The 23,945-nt window shown below is 41.2% G+C and overlaps 1 protein-coding gene across 1 annotated transcript in view; it reads right to left on the bottom strand.

Annotated features, from left to right (window-relative positions):
- Positions 1-23,945, bottom strand: part of RASEF (RAS and EF-hand domain containing) — a gene marked incomplete at its 5' end in the record, with an annotated part of 52,352 nt that overhangs the window by 11,377 nt on the left and 17,030 nt on the right. The window contains 13 exons of the mRNA XM_084899405.1: positions 3,728-3,842; positions 5,067-5,148; positions 6,363-6,507; positions 6,607-6,738; positions 7,046-7,280; positions 9,259-9,347; positions 10,478-10,562; positions 12,145-12,213; positions 14,064-14,179; positions 14,797-14,874; positions 16,011-16,106; positions 16,633-16,723; positions 20,404-20,550. Coding sequence (XP_084755531.1) covers positions 3,728-3,842; positions 5,067-5,148; positions 6,363-6,507; positions 6,607-6,738; positions 7,046-7,280; positions 9,259-9,347; positions 10,478-10,562; positions 12,145-12,213; positions 14,064-14,179; positions 14,797-14,874; positions 16,011-16,106; positions 16,633-16,723; positions 20,404-20,550 — 1,480 coding nt within the window. The remainder of the gene's footprint in view (positions 1-3,727; positions 3,843-5,066; positions 5,149-6,362; positions 6,508-6,606; positions 6,739-7,045; positions 7,281-9,258; positions 9,348-10,477; positions 10,563-12,144; positions 12,214-14,063; positions 14,180-14,796; positions 14,875-16,010; positions 16,107-16,632; positions 16,724-20,403; positions 20,551-23,945) is intronic.

Below are 23,945 nucleotides of genomic sequence, written 5' to 3'. Positions count from 1 at the left end.
ACACAAACAATATAAACTCAAGAAGCATGACCTCATCATTTCCTACAACTTCCATTCGGCACAACAGTGATCACAGGTCCACTTCATTATCCCAGATACAAAACACATAAGTAAATCCCTCAGCTATTATGAGACCAAAATGGAGTTTGGAAGTTCCGCACTCGCTGCTATCTGGTTTACAAAAACAGCAAAGTAAGAAGGTCCTTGCCCAAACCAGTTTGGCTCAGTGGATAGAGCGTCAGCCTGCGGAGTGAATGGCCTCAGGTTCGATTCCAGTCAAGGTCATGTACCTTGGTTGGAGGCATACCCTCAGTACAGGGTGTGTAGGAGGCAGCTGATCAATGTTTCTCTCTCATCGATGTTTCTAACTCTCTATCCCTCTCACATCCTCTCTGTAAAAAAAAAATAATAATAAATAAGTAAATAATCAATAAAATATATTAAAAAAAAGGTCTTAGAAGTCAACATTTTTCCCATGAGGAGTCAGTCTATTCAAAGCAACAGCTTCTCAGGATACTGCTTCCAAGACAGCCCAGGCCACTGTTACACTGCCCCACATTCTCAGTGGAGCTGGGCTGAAAGGGGAGATGCGAGAAGCAGAGCTGAGTTTGAGACCCCACCCCTCCCACCTCCTGGCCATTTACTGGCTGTGTGAAATCACGCCAGTCTTTTCATGTTTTTGCCTCAATATCCATGTGTGTACAATGAAGAGGTTAATTAAAGGCACATGCCATCTCATTAACCTATAATGAGAATAAAAAAATATAACCTGCATTTTACAGAAAAAAAAAATGGATTTCTGGTTCCTAAACAGGAGAAGCAGCAGCCCTGGCTAAGACATTACTCTTTGCAGTGCCTAAGGACACTCAGATGCTCATGCCATTTGGTACCGGAAACAGGATCAAGAAATCAGCCTTAAACATAACAAAGGTATTTTTGTCTCCCCTTCTCTTCACACTCCTTGCCTCTAACCCGGTGTGGTGAGGGCAGCGGAGAGAGGGAGTCAAAGGCTCTCTCCAGACCTTCCCCACCCATCCACCAGTGTGTTAATTAATTATGTTCCTTGACACTCTTCTAGGGATCTAAGGGGTGTCATTTGGAAGCCAGTAAGCAAATATTCTCTTAAGTAAGCTAAGAACCCAGCATCCAAATGACTTCCCCAAATCACACAGGTAAATATCTCCTTCAAGTCTTGATTCAAATATTATAGCACCTTCTCGGGAGGCCAGGGCTACGCTAATGAAAACTGCATCCGCTACCTCACCAGGAGGCCCTTCACCCTGCCTTCTTTTTTACTGTAACATTTATCACGTTTCCTCGTTGTACTTATTTTATTCATTTATGTTTGTTTCTTGTTATGTCTCTCTTCCTGAAGTACAAGCTCCATAAGGACAAGGCTCTTTATTAACAGATATCCCAACAGAGGAGGTACCCCCAAAATATTTTTGAATGTGTAAACGTCAGGATGAAATCTCATGTCTCAAATGTCTCCATTCGACTTTTACTCAAACCTTCAACCAATAAATGATTTGTGACAGATAAGTAAAATGGGCATAATTTTATTTTACCCATGATTTTATGATAATAGTTTGTAACCTAGTGCTTCTCAATGGAAATGTATTAATTATTAATTCAGAGGGACTACTTACCACTGACATTCTATTTCCTCTCAACCCTCTACTCTATCCTGGCGATCCCATAATTAGTTATTTACACAGTGGCCATATAAACTGTCCCTGTAGAATTTCCTCAAATTGGAAAGGGTGAGCCATGGCTAAGGTTCATTGCGCCCATTATTTTTCTAAGATGAAAGTTAAATGCCAAGTGCACTCCAATTTTTTCTCTATAACAAATCCAATAATTCATCTTGAATACAGTTTTCTTACTCTTTGGACCTTGTGAAAGGGGCTACCAGCAGCTGAAAAGGTCACTTACCCTGTGCCGATTGCTCAGCAAATTAGGCAGTGGGCTCCTGGCATACACTACAGCTGGTCACTAAGGGCTCCTTCAAGGCTGTGGCTGGCCCTGCCTCTTATACTTCCTTTTCTTGAGCATAACCCAAAAGATTTAAAATGAAGACTAGTTCCAACAATTTCAACAAGTTTTGCTGTAATTTTAGTTACCCATGTGCATGAATTAGTTGGGATTTTCCATTATTCTCTGGGCTCACTGCTCTGTCCCAGGGAGGTCCACTTGAGTACATGCCTCTCCTTCATGAGCTGACTACACTTCAGATTCCTTTCTGGACTTCAAAAGCTTCTTCTCACTCTGATGCCTTATCAAGGAAGCATCCATATTGAATCAGAAGGTCCCATTCTAGCCCCCATTCCGATCCTATCCTCGATATGATTACCAGCCAGTGCCATATACTTCCTATGCCTCAGGTTTCTCATAATAAGCACAAATAATACTATGTTTCTTCCTTTCTCAGATATGTTACTGAGATGAATATGACATAGAAAATTTTTATGAAATAAAAAGTTATATAAATGCCTACACATTTCACTGTATTTAAAATTTTAAGTCATGATATTTCAGTAGGATAATATGCACATTTATTTATCTCTAAGTTTTACTGTCAATTACAATGTCACTTTTCATATCATTTTTTTTTTGTACAGGGTATGAAATAGGCCCAAATGAAAAATTCAGAAACAAACTGGAGATCAGACAGGAATAAGTTCTCTGTCTAGCTACCCCTGCACTTAATACCTGTTAAATATTACAGATAATAGACCTATTTGAAAATTTTTATTAGCCATTAGTTTCAGGTATTTTTCTCAAGTAGGTATGCTGAACCATACCTACTTAAACTATTGCTTTACATTGATAAATAACTGTTGTCAGCATTCTAACTATGGTCAAATAATTTCCCACTTCTAAAAATTATTTACCATGAAACCAAAGGAAATGAAAGCTCCTCAGTTTAAAAGAAAGCACAAATAGTACCGCACATGTTAAAAATACCAACTGGTTTTTCAATGGTACTTTGGGATGTGTAAAGACCCAAATCACTACCGGAGTGAGGGAGAAAATACAGCTGTGACAGAATGAGGCTCATACCAGGTGCTGTCTCACCTGTGTATCTAGTGCACATGGAAGCCCCTATACTGTGACCAAACTTTTTTAAAGCGCTGTGGAACACGGGACAAATTGTTAAAAATCGGGACTGTCCCACCAAAAATGGGACGTCTGGTCACCTTACCCTATACTCATCCAACCATGCTACACACCCAGCCCCTAAACAGACCCAACATTCTACCCACCCAGCTCTGTACACACCCAACATGCTACACATCCAGCCCTAACAGCTTCATTTGTAAGAACTGCTGCTTCTCAGGTGACCTGCATTTCCATTTGCTTCTGATTTTATCTGTAAGAAAACCTAGAAGTTTTATTCCCAGAAGCTCCTTCAATTGTGTCCTTTGGCCTTGCAGGAACTGGAAGCTCCTTCAATTGTGTTCCTTGGCCTTGCAGGAACTTGAGAGAGAGAGAGAGAGAGAGAGAGAGAGAGAGAGAGAGAGAGAGAGAGAGAGAGAGCGCGCGCGAGAGCGAGAGAGACTGCCGAGTGCCCCTGGGAACTCTGCCTCCAACATTTCCTTCTCTGTCACATCTTGGACCAATGGGTTTTGGTCACATTCCCTTCAACTAGGAAGAGAACCAGCATTTTCCAGCATGGCCTATAGCTCCCCATGCAATTTTCTGTCTCTCAGTTTTGATTTCTTACCTCAATCATATCCACCCATTCTCGTACGTTAAGATAGCTTTTCTCACACGTGACATCATACAACAGCAAGACTCCATCTGCTTTTCTGAAGTAGGACTTGGCAATACTTCTGAATCTGGTTAAAAGAGAAGCACTTACAGCACGGATCTAATCAGTCTGTTTGCTGCTGCTCCGTTATTTGTTGCTTCTGTGCTCGCTCACCTTTTTCTCATCTTCTTAAATAAGCCCCAAGTGAAAAAAATTCGAGGGTAATGTATCACTGTGAAAATCATCTCCGAGGCCCAGACTGACCCAGTGACAGGTAACAGGATGAGAATCTGGGCTATTGATTTTAAAAAGCCAATCATTTGCTCCACCAAACAACCCCAAGAATGTCTCCAAGCCCCAAAACATAACCAGGACAAGGATGACACTGTAATTTCTGAAAGTTCCAGCCTCAGCTAAAACCTACCAAAACCCACGAGTGGGATACCGAGAAGGGTGGAAGGAGATGCATATTAGAGAAAATAGTCTTCCAGGCCTGGGGAGGGTGGGAGAACAATGTGGATGCCACCATGCATCAGGCACATTACATACATGGAGGTGAGGGACTCACTAGGCGAAAAGCATACTGCAACCTACATCTCTTTCTTTAAACCGAGTGCAATATTTTATATTTTATATTTTCTTATTTTATATTTTCTTAGGGCCACGTCAGCCACAAGTAGTTTTTAAATGTTGGAATGCTTAGTCTACTGCAGAACAGGAGCTCCACATGAGCAGGTATTTGCGTCCTATTGTGAAGATTCACTGATGAATCTTAGCAGCCTAAATGGTGCCTGGTGCGGAGATAAGTAGGCACCCCTTACTTACTTGTTGAACAACTGGATAGATTTTGCTCCCAAAGAGTTAGACAATACTAAAACCTACGGGAAATCCTTCTGGTCAAAGGCAATAAATGCAAGATAAGGTACCATCGCCAGGTGCGAGTCAGCTACTTAGTTTGTGCCTCTTCCCTTAAACCAAGGGAAGCCGTCTTCTATTGTGCCCCACTGAGCAGCTCCTCACACTGACACCGCATTCAGAGGTATCGTCTCACTAAAATGTCTTGTTAGGAAAGGGCCCTCTCTTTTCCCAACTGAACACAAGCTTCATGGAAGCTTAAGGCCCTTTTTCTCACCCAGCTGATAGGTGAGAGAAAGAGGTAAGAAAGTGAGCATTCTTGAAATTCTAATGTACCATCTAACTATATGGTACATTATAATTACATAATGATAAGCATAGAAATCACTGAGTGGGCTGTGAAGTTTGTGTGTGTAAGCCTAAGCAGGGCCCAAGCTGCTCTCCGGAAAGCACTTGCCTCTCCTGACCGGCCGTGTCCCAGAGCTGCAGAACTGTTCGCTCTCCATCCACAACGAGGGTCTTCATCTGAAAGTCAACGCCTGCAAAGGAACAGAAGAGAACACGGAGAGCAGGAGGTAAATCACCCCACTGGTTTTTACTTTCCAGTTCTCTTTAGATGAGACAGGAGCCAATAAAGCAAAGAGCCCAGCGAGATAGGGATAAATGAGTATGGCTTCATACACTAATTATCAGTCAGACCCCAAAACTGCACGCACGGGATGCACCATCTGCAGGCTGGCTGACTTGGGAAAGAATTTAGTCTATGGACAAAGGGAAAAATCTATGTTCTAATTGTCATGTAATTGGGGAACTGTTATATCTGTGTGCGCATGTACATAAATATGTGTGCGTGTATATATGTATATGGTTATGTATATATGCTATATACATATATAGCAACTGAACCGCATACTGGAGTCTTTTTATGAATCAAATTGAAGTGAACTTTCGGCTTAGTTATTTTGAGTGGTCTAAATAAAGGACCATAAATTTACAAAAATGCCCATTGTGAAGAGGGTAACCAATCTTTTCTAACATTTCTGGTTATCAAAATAAGAACATTTTAGATAAACAAGAAAAAGAAATGATAATTTGCATATCTTCAACTCCTACTGATTATTATGCAAATTTGGAAAATTAGGACATAATTTCTGCCTTGTATTGAGAGGTAATTCATTCCATTGTAAAGGAGGGAGGTAGCAAACTTCTATGATTTTGACTAAAGTGACAAACTAGCCATCAGTCATGTCCCTTTAACAATATCAAATGACAGCTTATCAGAAAAGCTTTCCCTGGCCACCCTGCATAAAAGTGCACCTCTCCCTAAACCTCTTTTTTCTTTTATTTAAATTTGTTTTTCATCTATTTCCCTCCTTTGGGATATAAACTCCTTCCAGGCTGGAATGTAGTCAACTCTGTTCATTGTGTATCCTTAGCACCTGTAACAGCAATGGGCTCACTGTAGGACTCAGGAAATGTTTGCTGAATAGATGAGCCTGTCCTCTCAGGCTCTAAGCTCTAACCTGTCACTGACTGGCTAAGTAGATACCTCTGTCCTTTGTCAGTCTCCCTTTCCTAAAGCTGGGCCTTTGCCAAAACAGGAGAGGACCATTCTATAGTCAAAGACACACACACGTCTATCTACATGTATGAGGAGAGAGATTGACCTGTGTATCTGTGTATATAACCCTGAAGAAAATAAAATCAAGCTACAAAAGTAATTTCCCCATTAAAATCTGAAAAAGGAGCATACCCAGGGTGGCACTTGTATTTCCTCGAAATTCATTCTTGCAAAGTCTCATGAGGAAACTGGACTTCCCCACGGCGGCATCCCCTGCAAGCACAATCTTGTAAGCCTTCTGTGAGCTGGAAGAGCTGTTGTCATCCGCCATGTCTGTCTAGGGGGAAAAGACACAGTGGGTGACAAACGGGGTGCCGGTTTCCTTCCTAACAAGTTACAAGGCCAAGAAAATTATTTGGGTTCAGGAACCACCTACCTGGGGTGAAATGGCCAAGATGGGCTTCCGTGGGTAACTAGCAACACTGCCTTCACTGGCGGGGGGCTTCCAGTCTAAGACCGAAGCCACACCATCTGAACCATACGTCTCTTCATCCCTTATATCAGGAACCTGTTTTTTTTTTTAAAAAAAAAGTTAGCTGGTAAAGCCTCTCATTACACATATACATCAGAGGTTCAAGAGAAGAAAAAGATACAGCTGAATGGATAGTCCATGCTGCTATGGCATAGAGTGGCCCACATGTCAATCAATGAGGATTCCTCCTTAAATTAGTAGAGAGAAAAAAAAACACACAACATTCTCCTATGTTTCATAGTTATAACCTTTAAAATGGATTCCCAGGACAGATCAAAATCAAACAGGGTGCCAGATCTCTAGGGAGGACAAGCCTAGGAGAGCAGTGATTCCCGGGGCTTACATCTGTGTCTGAAGCATCGCCCGCAGAGCTCTCCCGCATGCCATGAGACCTCAGAAATGCTCTCTGGTGTTTGTATTCCACCTCCGAGTCGTACTCATTGGAATCTCTCAGGGTGGACATGCCACTGTCGAAGCAGCTCTCGGGCAGGCTGTCAACTTCACAATTCGCCCTCTGCATAGGATCACAGAGGGCCAGCGAGTCACAGTCCTCATCCACGTAGGAAGAGCGGGAGGACCTGGGGTAGAGGAGAAGACTGGCACCTGAGGGCTTCAGTGCTCGAGAGAGACCACACGGACAAGAGTGGACTCAAGACCAACACTTGAACCTTTGCCAAGAGCCACAGTGCATTCCATGATTAAGCATGGGGGAAATAAAATGTTCGAAGCCATATCGGTTCATTCCATGCAACAGTCAATCAAAACAAAGACACTCAAGCATTTAATAAATGAAAGTATTTTTCTAATCACCTTTACTAGTATTCCCTGATAATAAAGGTTCCCAAAGTCTAAATGCAATCTGAAGTTGCATTAAGAAAAATAAATGTAGAACACGCGAACCTTTTTCCTCTCGTGTGGTCAGACCACATTCTGAACAATGCATCCACTTCTGAATAACATCTCTACTTAAAAGGGATGTTGATAACCTGGGGAGGGGGACAGGGAGGCAGCAGTGATGACATGAGACTCAAAACCTTGCAAGATGAGAAATGGTTCCGTGCACTCAGCTTAAATCTTAATGCTTTCGCTCTTCAAATAAGCGAAGGGCTGACACGTGAAGAATACATCCCCTCAGGTTTCCCAAGACAAAATGAGGGTCAACTGCTAGACTTTTCTGGGAGTCATATTTCTAAGATGGTGAAAAATGACAATTAGAAACATATGGTCCTGGAACAGTTTGGCAGATGAGATGAGTTTTCTGCCGTGAAGTGTCAACAAGCAGTCTGGAAAAACCCCTGCAGGAGAGGTTTCATGCAGAAAGGCCAGAACTTCTGACTTCTGTGGATCTTTCCTTTCATGAAACTCAAACATCTGCTTTTCTATTTGTTTTTTTTTAACAACCTAGTTTTATATTAAAATACAAACAATGGCTACAATTTCTTTAGTCTTTGCTACACATCGGACACAAGCCTAGCTACTTGGCATACATGATTTCATCAGGAAGGGGGAATGGATGGGGGAGTATATTGGTCTCCAGATATGAGAAATAAAAAGAGATGAATATGCTTAGAAAAGACAGTGTGGTCTTAATAGAAGTATAAACTATATAAATCTGAGAAATCAAAATATTTTAGTGGCTTTAGCAAATGTTTAACATGAACTTAAAAGGTGATTTACCAATATGCCTTATCTGAATATGTTGCTCACTTATGAGGTATTTTTCCTGGAACAGGAATTTCATACCAAATCTCAATCTAGCTAGCTAGCTAGGTGTGTATACATTCTTTTACTATTTCATCATTTAGGACACTCTCCTTCTGAAACTGATTTTAGGTTAATTTGTAAGGAACTTAAGAAAATCATTCTCATTATAATATATAATATAATATAATATAATATAATATAATATAAGGCAGGAAGAGATTAACCAAAGAACTTAAATGCATACATATGTAATCCATGGACACATAATAGTGTGGTGAAAGCACAGGGTCAGGGGAGTTGGAAGGGATCAATGGGGGAAAGAGGGAACATCTGTAATACTCTCAAAAATAGAGATAAATATTTTAAAAAATAGAGCTAAATTTTCACTTCCAGTAGCCTCTGTGACTCCTTTAATATACAGCTTGTAAACACTAGCCATATTGCTTTTGTTTTAAAAGTGTCCTTTTCCTTGAATATAGCTTACATAATATTATGCTGAGCTATTAAACATTTACCAAGAATCTCAACATAATATACCACATTTACCGGAGTTCAACTGGTTTCCCTGAAACTCCCTTTACCAACTCCACTTATAAGAAACAAAACACAATTAGGAATGAGGTCAAGGTGAGTTTATATAAAACCAAGTCATGACATCTTAAGGAAATCACTTTGCCCTGTCTTCAACACTTTTACTTTAATCTTTACATATTCCATGTTCCAAAATTTAAAGTAAGGGTAGATATACAAATTAGTGCCCAAAATATATTCTATTATTTTAATTTCCCTCTAAGGAAATTTACTCTCCTTTCAACTTTGATCCAGAATTCAAACAAGATGAAAATAACATACCTGTCATAGCCTGGAGGTTGAGGAGAATGACCATTAAATTTCGGACTGCTCCTAGAACTTGTATTCCCTGGCGATGTATTATTTACACGCTGAAATGCATAATTGTTGTTTCATTACTCGGTGTAAGCATTTTGTTTATATATATGGTTTTTAACTTGTAGCACACTAGTTAACTTCCAATGCAATTAAAAGTTTGGTGTCCTACATGAGCAAATGTGAGCACCGAAATCAAGAGGGAAACGCAATAACTGCATATGATATTTTCTCCTCATTTGCGTCATAAATCTAATCCCTACTACATAAGCCATAAAGGGGTTCCCAGTGCCCTAAATCTGCCAGGACCCTGCAATACCAACGTCTTTTGATTTGTTTCTTCTGGAACCATAATCTAGTTTAGTGAGTAACCCTTCCATACCCCAAGCTATGCCCATGGGACCCCAAACTTGAAGCTGACCCTCAAAAGAGGGAGAAGTGGCTTTCTCATACGCAGAGTCTGGGTATTTTGGAAAATTCCAAATTCCAAAAGGGGCTTAGTTTGTTTCTGCAGGAGGGTTTAAAATCCAAGACCTCCATCTGATGACCTCAGTACTATAAAGAATACTCAGAGTGTGTGAACACACTCCTCAGCCAGAAGCACCCTCTCACTCCCCTCACCTGGGCAGTTTCATTTGTACCTCCATGGGCTGCCCACTCTCTCTTATGTTACTGCTACCTGTGCACATCTTAACTACATGCCACACTATGAACCTGCCAGGGCCCAGGTCACACCTGCACATCTTTCTCTGATTTCCTAGACCCATAGTCAGCAAACTGTGGCTCGCCAGCCACATGCGGCTCTTTGGCCCCTTGAGTGTGGCTCTTCCACAAAATACCATGGCCTGGGTAAGTCTATTTTGAAGAAGTGGCGTTAGAAGAAGTTTAAGTTTAAAAACTTAGGCTCTCAAAAGAAATTTCAATCGTTGCACTGTTGATATTTGGCTCTGTTGACTAATGAGATTGCCAATCACTGTCCTAAGCTACCTAACGAGAGTTGGTTAACCTCTAGGCATTTGTTTCCTCAGAGTGGTAGCACCATTTTTTAATTTGGGGAAAATTCCCCTTTTATCACATGGAATAGTTTCTCATGTCTGTAAGTTCGCCCAGGATAAAATACAAGATTTCCACCGAAATAGTCTACCACGAGACAGAACACCACGCGTCAGAAAATTGTGCTGCATACCAAGGACCTGTTGAACTTGCTGTAAGTGTTTTCGAGGGCACTCCTTAGGCCATCATTGCTGTCGTGCAGCTTCCGGTTAGCTGTTCTGCGGAGTAAGTAAATAAAACAGAAATCAACGTGGAAAGTGTCAGAAGGGGGAAGTGTCACCACTTATTTTCCAGGCTGTGATGTTCAGAAGGTGGAATTACCATCTCCTGTAACTTGCTACCTCTTCCCTTCACACCTCACAAACTGAGATCACAATTCATTACCAGAAGCACAACTTAATGCATGCATCACCTCTCTTTAAAGATCTCAAGGGATGTCAGGAAGGTATTCACTGTTCTGTAGAACTGCTCTTACCTCGGGGAGCTGTGTTGTTTGAAGAGATTTCATGCAGCTTTCTGCTCACTAAATGCCTGGCCTTGGCTGACACCAGGAGCCACTCTCTATCCTGCACACAACCTGGCTATGGACGTGGTGTGTGATGATACACCTTTTCCTGGGGCTAAAAAGTGCATCCCACTCCTGGCCTGATGCTGTACGACTGGGCACTGCCATGTACCTGTTAAAGGCTCCAACATCGACTCGCGTTTCAAATCCCAGTTCAGGTGGGAGTTATTTAACCTGCTAGAACCTCAACAACCTCTTCTATGAAATGAGGATAACCCAGAACCTCTGTCTTGGAGAGTGGCTAATCTTTCCCCACTGAAGGTTTATTCATACTTCAGGCCTCAGCTCACTCGATGCTTCTGTTGGGAACACTTCCTGGGACTTCCTGATTAAGCCAAAGTCCTCTACAGGATACACATCCCTTCCCTTTTGTCCCGCCTCTCTCATTTGGCATTTCATATTTCTATTATTATTGATCAGTTTCTGTATTCTTCCCTAGACTAGCCCCATTAGGATAGAGATTCATTTTTCCTTCTACCTTCCACTCTATTCCCAGTCCCTGATATCTGACCCATAAAAGGTGATGAGTGAAAATACGCTGAATGAATGAATGAATAGGATTATGGTAGTATATCAACTCTGTAATTGCCACAGGTGAGACTTGAAAACTATTCAAAAAAGAATGTGTCAAAGTGGATCTTAATTCATTGGGGGTAAGTGAACTCAACAGAAAAGACTGTATGGGTAGAAAACAGAGACAGGGAGTAAAAGGGGGAGTTTTGTGGGGAAGGGCCTCAGACACTGGAATTACTGTAACTCAGCTGTGAAGTTGACAGAGCAGGTATATTTCCAATAGGATTTTTTAAAACCTAAGAAAAATATACCCCATTATAACCAGGCACTATAAATTGTGAAAGAAGGATCATGTATGCCTGCTGCTGCGACATGCACTACCATGCAACAGCTGACCACCTCTCAGGTGAACTGCAAAGAAAGCCACTAAGGTCGAGGCCATTATTCTTGCAGAAGCATAATACAGACATGCTGGATGCACCACCTGACTTGCAAGGACATAGGGAATTACACTCTAGTGCCTGGATATTATTAGATTATTTAAGATTAGAAACAACAGACAGCTAAGAGGTTGTGCTAAATGCAGCACAGCTAGAAGATGCACGAGTGGGCATGAGAACCCAGCCCTTAGAATACAGCACCTGTGTTACATGTGGCACATGTGATATTAGCAAGAAATAAGTAAAATGTAAATGCAATGAGCATTTTATATGAAAACTTACTGGAGTATTTCAATTTGCCTCTCAAGACTATTTCGATCTTCTGTGTACTCTCGGATTATTTCCAGATCCCTGTAAAATTATAGTTTATGTTTGAATGAGAATTAGGTGATCAGTCCTGCCTTACCCAAACCTGCCCTTTTCAAACTCTTTCTCACCTTTGTAAAGACATGTGTCCTTGTCCACGGTTTCTATCTCATCTGTGCTCCCACTTGGTTCCTCTGAGCTATCAGTAGCCTCCTCTCCTCTTAGGACTCCACAAACACACCACACACCCTCAGCTTCCTTGTGCAAGGTGCTGTTGCACCTTATTGCCCGCTCTGCACCCATCTGCCCTTCCTCCCTACCCCACTGACGTGGCTCTGTCCTCACTGGGAATGAACCACTGGCCTTCCGCTAAGTCCCCTTTCCTCAGTTCTTCGTCAGTTCTAACCCTTCTTTGCTCATTCCAGGCCTTATACAATCCCAACTGCAGCTATTTTCTTCTTTCTTGTGATTCCTTCTGTCCCTTCCCTAACCCTTCTCCTATACTCCCTCCTCTCCTCTTCCTGAATCACAGGGAATCCACAGGACCCGGCTTCCTCCATTCACTAAAAACACTCACACACTGATTCCTCTGTTGCTCTATTATGAAGCCCTAGCCTCATCCTCAAGAAGTCCACTCTGAACACCAGCCATTCACAGCCAGCCTGTATTCCATCTCAGCCCCATTTCTAAGCAGAAAAACCCCCTCACTAGCTTCCAAAGCTCTCAAAGTATCAATTTTTGTCCATAATAACCTGACCATTTGCTCTTTTAATAAGGCTAAATTTTTTCCAATTGTCTATAAAAAATTAAGTTTGTTCACCAGAAATCTGAGCCCTTACATTTTAGATTTAGACAAGATTTTAAACATTTTAATTTTAAAAAAATTTTACTTTTAATTTAAATGTATTTTTCCTACCCAATGGTATAACCACTTTCCCCAAACCAGGCTTATCTGTCCTTATATTTTTGACCCTGTGTTGGGTACTGCCTCACCTAGAACATCTCTTAACTTTCTCTTCCCATCTGTGAAATGGAGATAAGGAAAGTCCCTGTCTCATGGGATATTATGTGGACTGAGTGTGCTAGTACCAAGTACTAGATAGTACTAGTAAAATACTAGGCACCTGTGTTACTTGCTGATGTTACCTTTGCTCCCCTTGACCAACACGAACCTATTCTCCCTCCCAAGATCACCTCAAGTGTCCCTTCGCTTTTTACCTCACTCAAGTAAATTTCAAGTTCTCAAATTACAGAGACCACAACTTTTACATTTCATATGCATATATGTATCAATATATAGATGCATTTATATTCAAATGTGTGAATGTATATACATATATATATATACACATATATGCAATTCTCTCTCTCTCTCTCTCTCTCTCTCTCTCTCTCTCTCTCTCTCTGTGTGTGTGTGTGTGAGTGTGTGTGTGTGTATGTGTGTTACTATATACCATAAGTGCCTCTGTGTGTGTTGTTATATACCATACTGAAAATCTAAAGCACAGCAAAATAAAATTACTTGTCTAAGGTGTCTACTTTTCTTACATTGAAGGGCCAAAATTCCTACTTTTAAAGCCATTATTAACACTAACTCTTGACACATTAGGTACATTCTTCTGCTCCCAGTTAATTCAATCATTTATTAAGCCTGCACTGTCCTACCCAGTCAATAATTAAATTAATTAATCTGTTTGTATAAAAAATTAAAAACACAAAAAATCACTACAAAAGCTGATACTGATAGTAAAATCTTTAGAAAGCAAAGAATATAGCAGTAAAATTAATAAATAACCCTTTATTATTACATATCTAAGTTTTATGCCCATGGATGGTTACCTAAATAAACATTCCATTTATACTAAAAAAAAAAAATCAAATGTGAAGATTCATACCTTTCAGAATTCAGACTCTGATCAGCATAATCACTTTTCAAAGCATCTAATTCACTCTGAAGAAAGGCTATGTTTGTCTGTGCTTCCAACAGATCTTTCTTAACTTTCTGATTTTCCTACAGAAAAGGAACATTGCAGATCATTAGACTCACTTTCTTCCACCTGGGAGAAATGAAATAATGCACAGTTTAACTTTCCCACACACCACTCTCACCCATCCACAAGTCTTCGAATCTTGGTAGTCAAAGAACTAGTTATCAATCCAATGAAACTTGAAATTATGGTACAGTATTAAAGTGTCAAAAATCTAAATCCTCAAAGTTGTGTCTGTATTTTTTTTAATACATGACATTTGGTGCCAAACTCAAACACTCAAGAGTTTGTCATTATGTACTTTGACATGCTATTGGCTGCTGGAAGCTAATTCCAGCAGGTCATAAATGCAAAGTCCTCAAAAGATTGATAGCCATGCCATTATTGGTTGGAATATATATATATATATATATATATATATATATATATATATATATTCACGACAGGTGGGATATCATTGAGGAAACACATGCATAAATAACACCTTTGGTTGATATTATTCCAAAGACTTTTTCTAACTGTGGTATTAATTTCTCTTTAAGCTTCTATTCCTGGAACACTGAAATACTAGCATGATTATGTTTGGGGAACAGTAGTCTAACAGGAAATGTATTTCTGTAAGGGAAAAGGTGATTCTTACCATTGATAAATCATAAATTTGTCTTTTTAATGCAGCCACATCTTCTTTTTGACTTACATGCTTTGATTGTTCTTCTAGCTGAAAGAGCAAATAAAGGTTGTGCGTTTACAGACTTACTCTGAATTGATTCAGTTTAGTTTGGGAATATCCCTGCATATAGAAATCAGAATTCTAGAAGTCAATTTTCCATAAGAATTTAAATAATTTAAACATTTGAGAAAAGAGTTTTATTGTTTAATGAATTTTATTTGAAACAATTAGAAAAACCTTCCTGGAAACCATTCAACTCTTAAAACAACCCAATCCTTGCTTTTTCAGTTACATTACATTACATTACAGTCTGGACCTCTATATTCACCTATATTCACCTATAACTTTATCTGCACTTAACACTTTCTATCCTGCATTATAATTATTTGTAAGTGTTCTACCTGACCTGCTAGAGTCTAAGATTTTTAAGAACAAAGTGAGTGTCGTTTTCACCTATGTTTTATTCACAGTGATTTCAGGAAGTTCTTATCAAATGATTGAAATCAGTAAAATTACATATGATGTGAAAGTAGAGACATGTGCAATATAAAAATATAAAAATTATATTGATAAGTCCACGGGCTCTGTTTGCTGGTTGACTCATTAGCTGTTTCCAGATTAAAGTAGCTCAAAAGCATCTATAACATGGGCAACAAAAATGATTTCCTACAAACAGCTTACACCAGTGAGAATTTGTGGGTGTCCATCAATTGAATATTTATGCACTAATCAAAATGAATGTCTTATGCCATTATTTCTAATTCTAAGTACTCTGACACTGGCCTTTATCATCTTTCAGCTGAAGGTTTCACACAGTATGTCATGACTGCGCACAACTGACTGTGAGATGAGCTCTTGACTTTAAAATGCACGCCAACTTCAGAGAAGAAAAACTGAGCTGGCAAAATTAGTGTCTCAGCATCAATGGTATAGGTAATGGCGATTATAACAACTGTGTAAACTTCTCTACAGTTCTTTACAGCCTTTAATGTGCTCTCACATAGATCTACACAAGACATGGATGCCTTTGGAAACATAAAAGTCTTGCCAGAGAGTCCAATTTGATTCTGAGATCTGATTCCACCTGCTGCTTCAAAGCGATTCTAAATGTTTTTAGTCACTTATAACTCAGACTCACTGATATCTTGGAGCTATTCCTAAAAGTCTTGCTTCCACATACCTACCTTTTTCAGTTTCTTTATTGTCACCTGTAGATCCCCTACTTCTGTTTCATACTGACGCCTGAGGTCACTGAGGGCTTCCTCAGCTTTGCGTTTTTCCTAATAGGAAAAATAAAAGGTACATTGATTTAAATAGCTCTTCAAAATAACAGGTGATAAATGTCTTGTGTCAAACTAAAAATGATCTCAAGTCTCCTACACAGGGAGGGGAGAAGTAACCACATGACTGCAGATACATGGCCATTTCCAGAATTGGGACAACAAAGGCTCAGGTCAGGCTATTTGCCCAGCACCATCTATAGCCTACACACGTCAGAGCCAGAAAGAAAACTAAGGTCTAGGAACACCAACACTCAGGCCCCTTTCACTCTATTTGCTGCCTCTGAGAGTTAACAGCTCAAATGAATAGGAAAAAGATGACATGTTTTTAAAAATAATAAAAAATAAAACCTAACACTAGTTACTGAAAGAAATATGCCTAGCCCTGGATGGTGTCGTTCAGTGGTTAGAGCATCAGTCCATGCACTGAAAGGTTGCAGTTCGATTCCTGTACATGCTACACCCAGAGGTGGCCTGGTGCTATGTCTGTAAGAACTCACTGAATAAATGGACCCCACACACTCACATCTTTCCGAGTCTTGTGTTCTGCAGCCTGAATCCTCTGATCCATTTCCTCCTCCAACTCACTCAGCTGCATGGCTGCCTTGTCCTGGGCTCTGAAAGGCAAGGGATGATGCACACCTTTTCATTCTCCTCTTAAACTTGTAACAGCAAAACTTCCACTAATCTATCTCACGCCTTTTATTTTATAAGTGAGAAGAAATACAACATTCAAAATAATAATTGCTGTGCCTTCCACATAATAAAATGAGGTTAGCAAGGCAACCATTTGAATGTAAAAGGACATTAACACTAGATATTAAATAAATGGAATAGATTAGATAAAATGGCATTCAACTAAATTGTGGCAAAGAACTGATAAAAATACTAAACAACTAGGAAGTTGTCGATAAATTCCGAAAATCCTTTTTTCTGTCCTGCTGAGCTAGAACCCTAGACCAAAAAAAAAAAGTGCTCCAGGGCAAAGAGATGTTTTGAAATTTCATTATATGAAATTTCTGTTATATGCTACAGTTGGAAGGGGGGAAAAGGAAGGAACTCAGCAATTGTTACTAATCAAGTCCTTAAAGGTAGACATGTGGATACAGTTACCCGTTAGAAAATTTCTTTTATTAATGTAATCAATTAATCATATTTTATGGAGGCAGAACATACTGGTTTTCAAAAAAAAGTCAGAAATGGGAGAAGTCTGTTGAGAATAGTTTCAGGAAAGTTTTACTTAGCAATTGCCCAGTATGGAGACATCTACCGCTCTACAATAGTTGAAGCTTCTAAGTGAGCCCTAACACAATTATTTTTTTATTCTCTCTCAGCTACATGTCCAATTATCTACATTTCACACTCATATATATATATATATATATGCCTACTCCACTAGATTATAAGTGACATGAAAGCAGCCACCAGGGCATTTGGAGTTGGTTCACTTGGACCAGTGACATGCAGTTAATAAGCAGTAGGGAACCCGAGTAGAAGATCTCCTGTCCTCAAGTTTGCTGGCTTCTGCTACACCATCTCACCTGCTCTTACTTCCTTGTGACGCCATTTGTTGGTACATCAGTCTAATTTCTACCTCAAGTTCCAAGCAAGCATTAAAGGGCGGGGGGGGGGGGGGGGGAGGACCCAAAGGTAAAATTCTGAATGATTTACTACTGTTCCCTGATCCTGTTTACTCCCTCTTCACCTTACAGCCTGCCCAAGGTTATGTTAACCTGGTACAGAAAGCCAGCTAGTTCTAGTTTGTTTATAAACACCTGCTATTTGAAGCCTGGGAATTATATTTCTCTATAGCAATGTGGGTGTTGGGGTTTGCTAGTTTTTCGATAAACCCTGAAACTGTAAAGAGCAACACCACATATCCATTTCTCCCTTTGTTAGGACAGGTTTTTCCAGCCCTTCCTTCGAGACACCCCGTCCCAAACATCTGGGTACCTGGGCTGCTTCTGAATGTGTTCCTTCTGCTTTTCTCACTTCTGAGCAACTTTTACTTTTTTTTTATTGTTCAGGCCAGTGGTCGGCAAACTGCAGCTTGTGAGCCACATACGGCTCTTTGGCTCCTTGAGTGTGGCTCTTCCACAAAATACCATGGCCTGGGCGAGTCTATTTTGAAAAAATGGCATTAGAAGAAGTTTAAGTTTAAAAAATTTGGCTCTCAAAAGAAATTTTAATTGTTGTGCTGTTGATATTTGGCTCTGTTGACTAATGAGTTTGCTGACCACTGGTTCAGGCTATAATGACAATGTTTGCCTCAATAATTCCTAGTGAAATGTCTAGGGCACATGTGTCAAACACAAGGCCTGCGGGCCAAATCCAGCCCGCCAGGCCTTGCAATGTGGCCCGCACCACGCTGTCATCACTGCACTCCGCTGTCAGTTTATGACATTGTCAGTTTATGACTGTTCAGTAAACCATTCGGCCCGCGATTTAGGCTGGATTTTAGATTTTGGCCCCTTCTCTGATTGAGTTCGACACCCCTAGAGGGTATTGGGAAAGTCTACTTTACCCCAATCCAGGGCCCCTACCAGAATACTGGGCACCCATTCTTCAGGTGCAAATACAGACCAAGACTCTCCCCCAGTTAAAAAATAGAGATGAGGATGAAGGGGCCTTAGCGAGGACTGTAAGGAAACGTCCATGGTGGTCATATAAATGCGTCAGTGAGGTGTCTTAACAGCTGAGCGAGGGGCCTTTAGGGGCTTGGAGCTCAGAGCAGAGCCTGACTTTGGATCTCACCCAGAGAGCACAGGATGGGGGAGGAGAGAAGCACCAAGACAGCACAACATAATCTGACATACTGACATACTCCACAGCTGAGGGCAGCACTGGTAATGAGAACATAAAGAATGCCATTTCTTTTTTCCCTGATGTGTTTACCTGGTACTGCCTTAGAGACCATGTGTGCTTGAGCGTGTGTGTGTGTGTGTGTGTGTGTGTGTGTGTGTGTGTCCTGCATATCTTTCTGTGGGTCTGTATATGTGTACCTGTGTGTATACATGAGAGTTTGTCTATTTTAACAGACACTCACTGGACATTCTGAAAACTCACTATGTCTGTCCACTAGTCACATCTCAAAGGAGGCCAACCTGGGCCTCTGACCAACACCCACATGCTCCAGAGAATCTAGAGTTCTGAGAGCATCTACTGCAAGGCCCAGCAGACCCGAGGGAGAGGATCAGAGCCAGGAAGTGATCGTGTTCATGAGCAAACCCCTGAGAACAGATCAACTCCTGCATGACTATGGGACTCAGAACATAATCCTACTTAACCTCAGTGTTCTAAAACATGTTCTCTTCTACATTTTCATTCACTCTGGTTACTTCAAAGGGTCAACAGGATAGTTTGATCATTGTGTTGAAGGGAAGAGCAGAGACAGAGGAGCAGCCCCGGCCTGCCCCGTGGAGGTGGGGCATCCTATCCAAGGGGCCGATGATCCGCACAGAGATGGAGGTGGGCAAGCTCAGAGCTGCTGGAGGAACGCACTGCAGCGAGAAGCCTTGCAGGGAGTAGTGACAAACGAAATGCCCTCTTTCCCAGCATTTGCCAAAGCAGTGTGGCCCTTCCAAGAGGCAAAGAGGCCGATGTTTGGATTGCAACACATAGAATTCTGCTGTGCACTGGGTTGCAGTTAAAAGCAGTAAGATATCCTGTATGAGCAGCTATGCCTTCCACAAACCAGCTGCATGACTAAGGGCTTAGCTGTGCTCAGCCTTTCAGTTGGGGCTGGGTGAGGGGGCCAGACGGGAAAGCAGCATCACTGAGCATCCACCCTGCATAAGTCCAGTGCCAGGGCATCCTCCATGATGGCATCCAGTAAGTCTCCACCCCCTTCGGAGGGGAATAGTTACAGCCTCGTTTTGCAAATGCAGAAGCTGAGACTCAGGGAGAGTAAGAAACCTGTTCAGGCACACACCAGCCAATGACAGGGCCAGGCTTCAGTCAGAGCCCTGCCCGCCTCTCCGAAACGTTCCCCCTACATTTCAAGTGGCTGGACAAAGGATAACACACCTCTCTGAAGTGTTCTGTATAGAATCATGACCCTGGAGGGTTTAAATGGCAGGATCGCAGTGACCTGCTGGCAGACTGCTGACTGACTCTAGGCAGTACTGCTTGACTCAACTTCCCTCATGCTGCTCAGGTCAGAAGGCCCCAGGTTCCCGAGGATCAGGAAGTCCTCCCATGCCCCAGCGTGACAGTGCAGTTCAGTCCACGTGGCCCTTGGGTCAGGGAGCCAGTTCCAGGACCCCATGTGCCACTTAGGAAGGAAGGACTTCAATACCTCTTCACCGCGATGGCCAGGCTTTCCATTTCTGTGCTTTGAAGTTTGATCTCACGGAGGAAGTTCTTGATAACGTGTTCATACGGCTGAATCAGTCTCGGCTCCACAAGGTTGATGTTTTGATACAAGGTACTAACTTGCTCTTTCCTTAAAAAAAATAGTGACATTAAACCAGGTGAAAAATGAAAAGGCAAAATTTCAGAACACTTTTACAAGAGAGACACATAGGTAAGGAACCAAGGAAGAAAAAGGCAGCAATAACAGAATGACCTCATAGGGAGGGGCACAGTCAGAGATGTTAATTATTCTCCGCATTTTTTTCACAATGGAACAGCAACCTTATAGTTTTTTCCAGCTTTTCTTAGGTATGAATAACACATAGAAATTGTACAGAGTTAGGTTGCACAATGTGATTTTTAAGACGTGCAATGTGATGATTTAGTACTAGAAGGTGGAGAACTGTGGAGTAATGGAAATGTATATGAAGGTGTTGATAGGAAAGGATTTTTTTTTTTCAGTCAATGCTGGGTTTTCTTTAATAGAAAGGTAAATAGGTTTATATAGAAAAAGCTAGGTAACACTAAAACAATTACTAAATTCCATGTTCCACCAGTCCCTAGTAAGAATATATTTCATATTTTATGATCATAACAGTACATATACCTATTATTGTATGGTCAGTTAAAATTACTTCATATAAAATCACATTTACATATGTATTTAGAAGTGACAATCATCCTATTTATTGCTTAATAACTTATTAAAAGACAAATATTTCTCAGTCATTTCAAAAGAGAAATGTTAAGGCAGGGCAGCTGGCTAGTGTGCCCTGAGTCAAGTCTAGGAGCTGATGAGCTAAGTGGATCCATTTTGGACCATGCATGAGGTGCCTGCAGTACTGAAGTGCCATCACTGCAGCTGAGACTCCCCAGCACATCCAAAGGTTCTCCGGACTGACGGCATCTTGTCCCTCTGGGGCAGCAGACTCCATCGGAGCCTGCGGGGCCTTCCTTCTCTGACCCTGGTGGAGAAACGTGCTTGCTAATGGGTAACATGAGCTGTGACTGTGTTGTGTCAGTAGCAGCCATTTTTTTAAAAGAAGGAGCATTTATGTCAGTTGGAAAAAAAATAGTCGGGAATTTAGATAACAGGCACTTACTTGAGCCTGAGATAACTTACCATAATATCAACATTATAGAATTCTACCTATTCTCGTCAGTCTAAACCTGTGTGGGACAGGTACAATCACAGACATGCTAACCTCATTCACATACTGCATTCTTTAAAAATCATCTCCAGTGCTTGGATAATTCTCTCGTTCGGCAATTTACCACTGTAATTTTATAGTTACTCCCCTGACAATGTGAAAAGTCCTCTGTCTCTTGCCTTTGTCATACCTAGACAGATTATTCTTCCCTGGGAGCTTATCTAGGTCTGGCCATTACAGGAATTAGGGCATCTGAGAGCATTCCACAGCCATCTCTGGTGCCTAACACCAAAGAAGACCAACCAGTCAGAAACCCTTAGCACAATATCCATACCCTTCCACTTTCTCACAACATCGGGGCTTCTGCCAGGTTGCTCTGTCGAAGGCAGCTTGTTCCAGTGCTATGGGGGCACAAGAAAGACTACACTAATCCCAGGCCTCAATAACTGAAAGGCTGGGCATACAGTCATCTCCCAACTGGGATAGATGACACAGGTACATCTAAATAAGTTTTATGATTATAATAAAAATGCTTCTATTTAGTGAGTGCTCACTATATGCCATGTATTACTTCTAAGCAACTGGCATGCCTCATTTCTTTGAATATTCACAACAACACTATAAAGTACTTTTATAAACCCATTTTGCAGATTGGGCAGAACTAAGTAAGTGCCTGTTATGGGCTGAAATGTATCTCTTCAGATTTCTGTGTTGACATCCCAACACCAGTACCTCAGAATTGGAGAGGTCATTAGGAAGGTCCCTAATCCAATATGACCAGTGTCCTATAAGAGGTGGTAATTTGGACACAGACAAGCACAGAGGGAAGACCACATGAAGACACAGGATGACAGCTATCTACAAGCCAAGGAGAGAGGCCTCAGAAGAAACAACCCAGCCAACACCTTGATCTCAGACTTCAATTGTGAAAAAAATGGATGCTTGTGGTTTAAGCCAACTAGTCTGATATTTGTCACCAGAAACACCTAGACAACCATAGCAGACGGTGAAAGTGCCCAAGGTCACGTAGTGACTGCCTGACAGAATTGGGATCTAAACTCAGTCTGATGCTGGAGACACCACATGATCAACCTTTGCATCGTATTGCTTCCCAATTGTGTTAAACATCTGAACCCTGGTAGAAGAAGTGGGATTGGAAACTATCCAGAACTATGGAACATTACAAAACATGACCCGGAAGCTTAGTTAAGCATATTGAAGGCAGCCTGTTCTAATGCTATGGGGGCACAAGGTGTGTCCCTATAGCTATCAACTCTCCCAGGTTTGCACATAAACTGCTTTATCTGTGAAGAGGCCAGTTATGATTCAAAATAACTGTTTAAGTGAAATATCTACACTAATAAAAAAAAAGAAATATGCAAATTGACTATTCCTCTGTGACGCCCACCAGCCAATCAGGAGTATGCAAATTAATCCAACATTAATTAATTAACCTTCCATTAAGATGGAAGGTTAATTTGCATACTCAGGCTCGGAGCAGCAGGGAGAGGCTGGATGCCTGCTATGAGGGAGAGAGTGGGGGGGTGGAGGGAAGACTCACAGGATCCGGGCAGCACTCCTGCCTGGAGCAAAGACTCGCAGGATCTGGGGCAACTGGGAGCGAAGCCAGGGAAAGGAAGGCCTATTCTTGCATGAATCTTTGTGCAATGGGCCTCTAGTTATTAATAAACCTGCAGGAGCAAGTCTCTTTGTTTGATAATATAAGACACAGAAAGCTGCCATCATCCCTTTCAGCACAACTGAGTACAAATACTAGTTGCAAGAATGAGCCATATTTATTAAAGAGCAGTTTCTTAAAAATATTCTACTCTTAGATTGTCTCTTGTAATCTCAATCTCAACAGGATCATTAACTTCTTTGCTTTTTGTCATTTACTGACCACCAGCAGGAAACAAAGCACAAAAAACTTATTACCAGAAACCTGCCTGTCAGGAACTTCACTGAAAGGTCCTTGTTTACTGGCCAACTGCCCAGCAATAAAATGTTCAGAAGTAGATGTCTCAAGAGATTTCCTGACTTCCTGCAAATTTCTAAAATAAGAAAGAAACTGAATAATTGAAAATGCCCTTGGGTCCTACCTGGCTCCTGGCATTATACAGAATTTCAGATATAGTTTACAGTGAAGTGTACAAATAGATTAATAATAGAAAATACCTGCCACTAGCATAAAATGTGTCATGTGGTAAACAGCTGTGCCAGAAATGACCTGGATACTCTTCTTTCCTGCTTCTTATTACAGGGCACATGGGGACAATTGACTTCTCAGAATCTACCCTTCTCCCCCTGTAGATTGGACCCATGTAGTTCTGGCCAA

This window comes from Pipistrellus hanaki (assembly GCF_964339955.1).
Source record: "Pipistrellus hanaki genome assembly, chromosome: 11".
Lineage (NCBI taxonomy): Eukaryota > Metazoa > Chordata > Mammalia > Chiroptera > Vespertilionidae > Pipistrellus > Pipistrellus hanaki.
The sequence above is the reverse complement of the archived record's forward strand: the minus strand, read 5'-3'. Positions and strand labels throughout refer to the sequence as shown.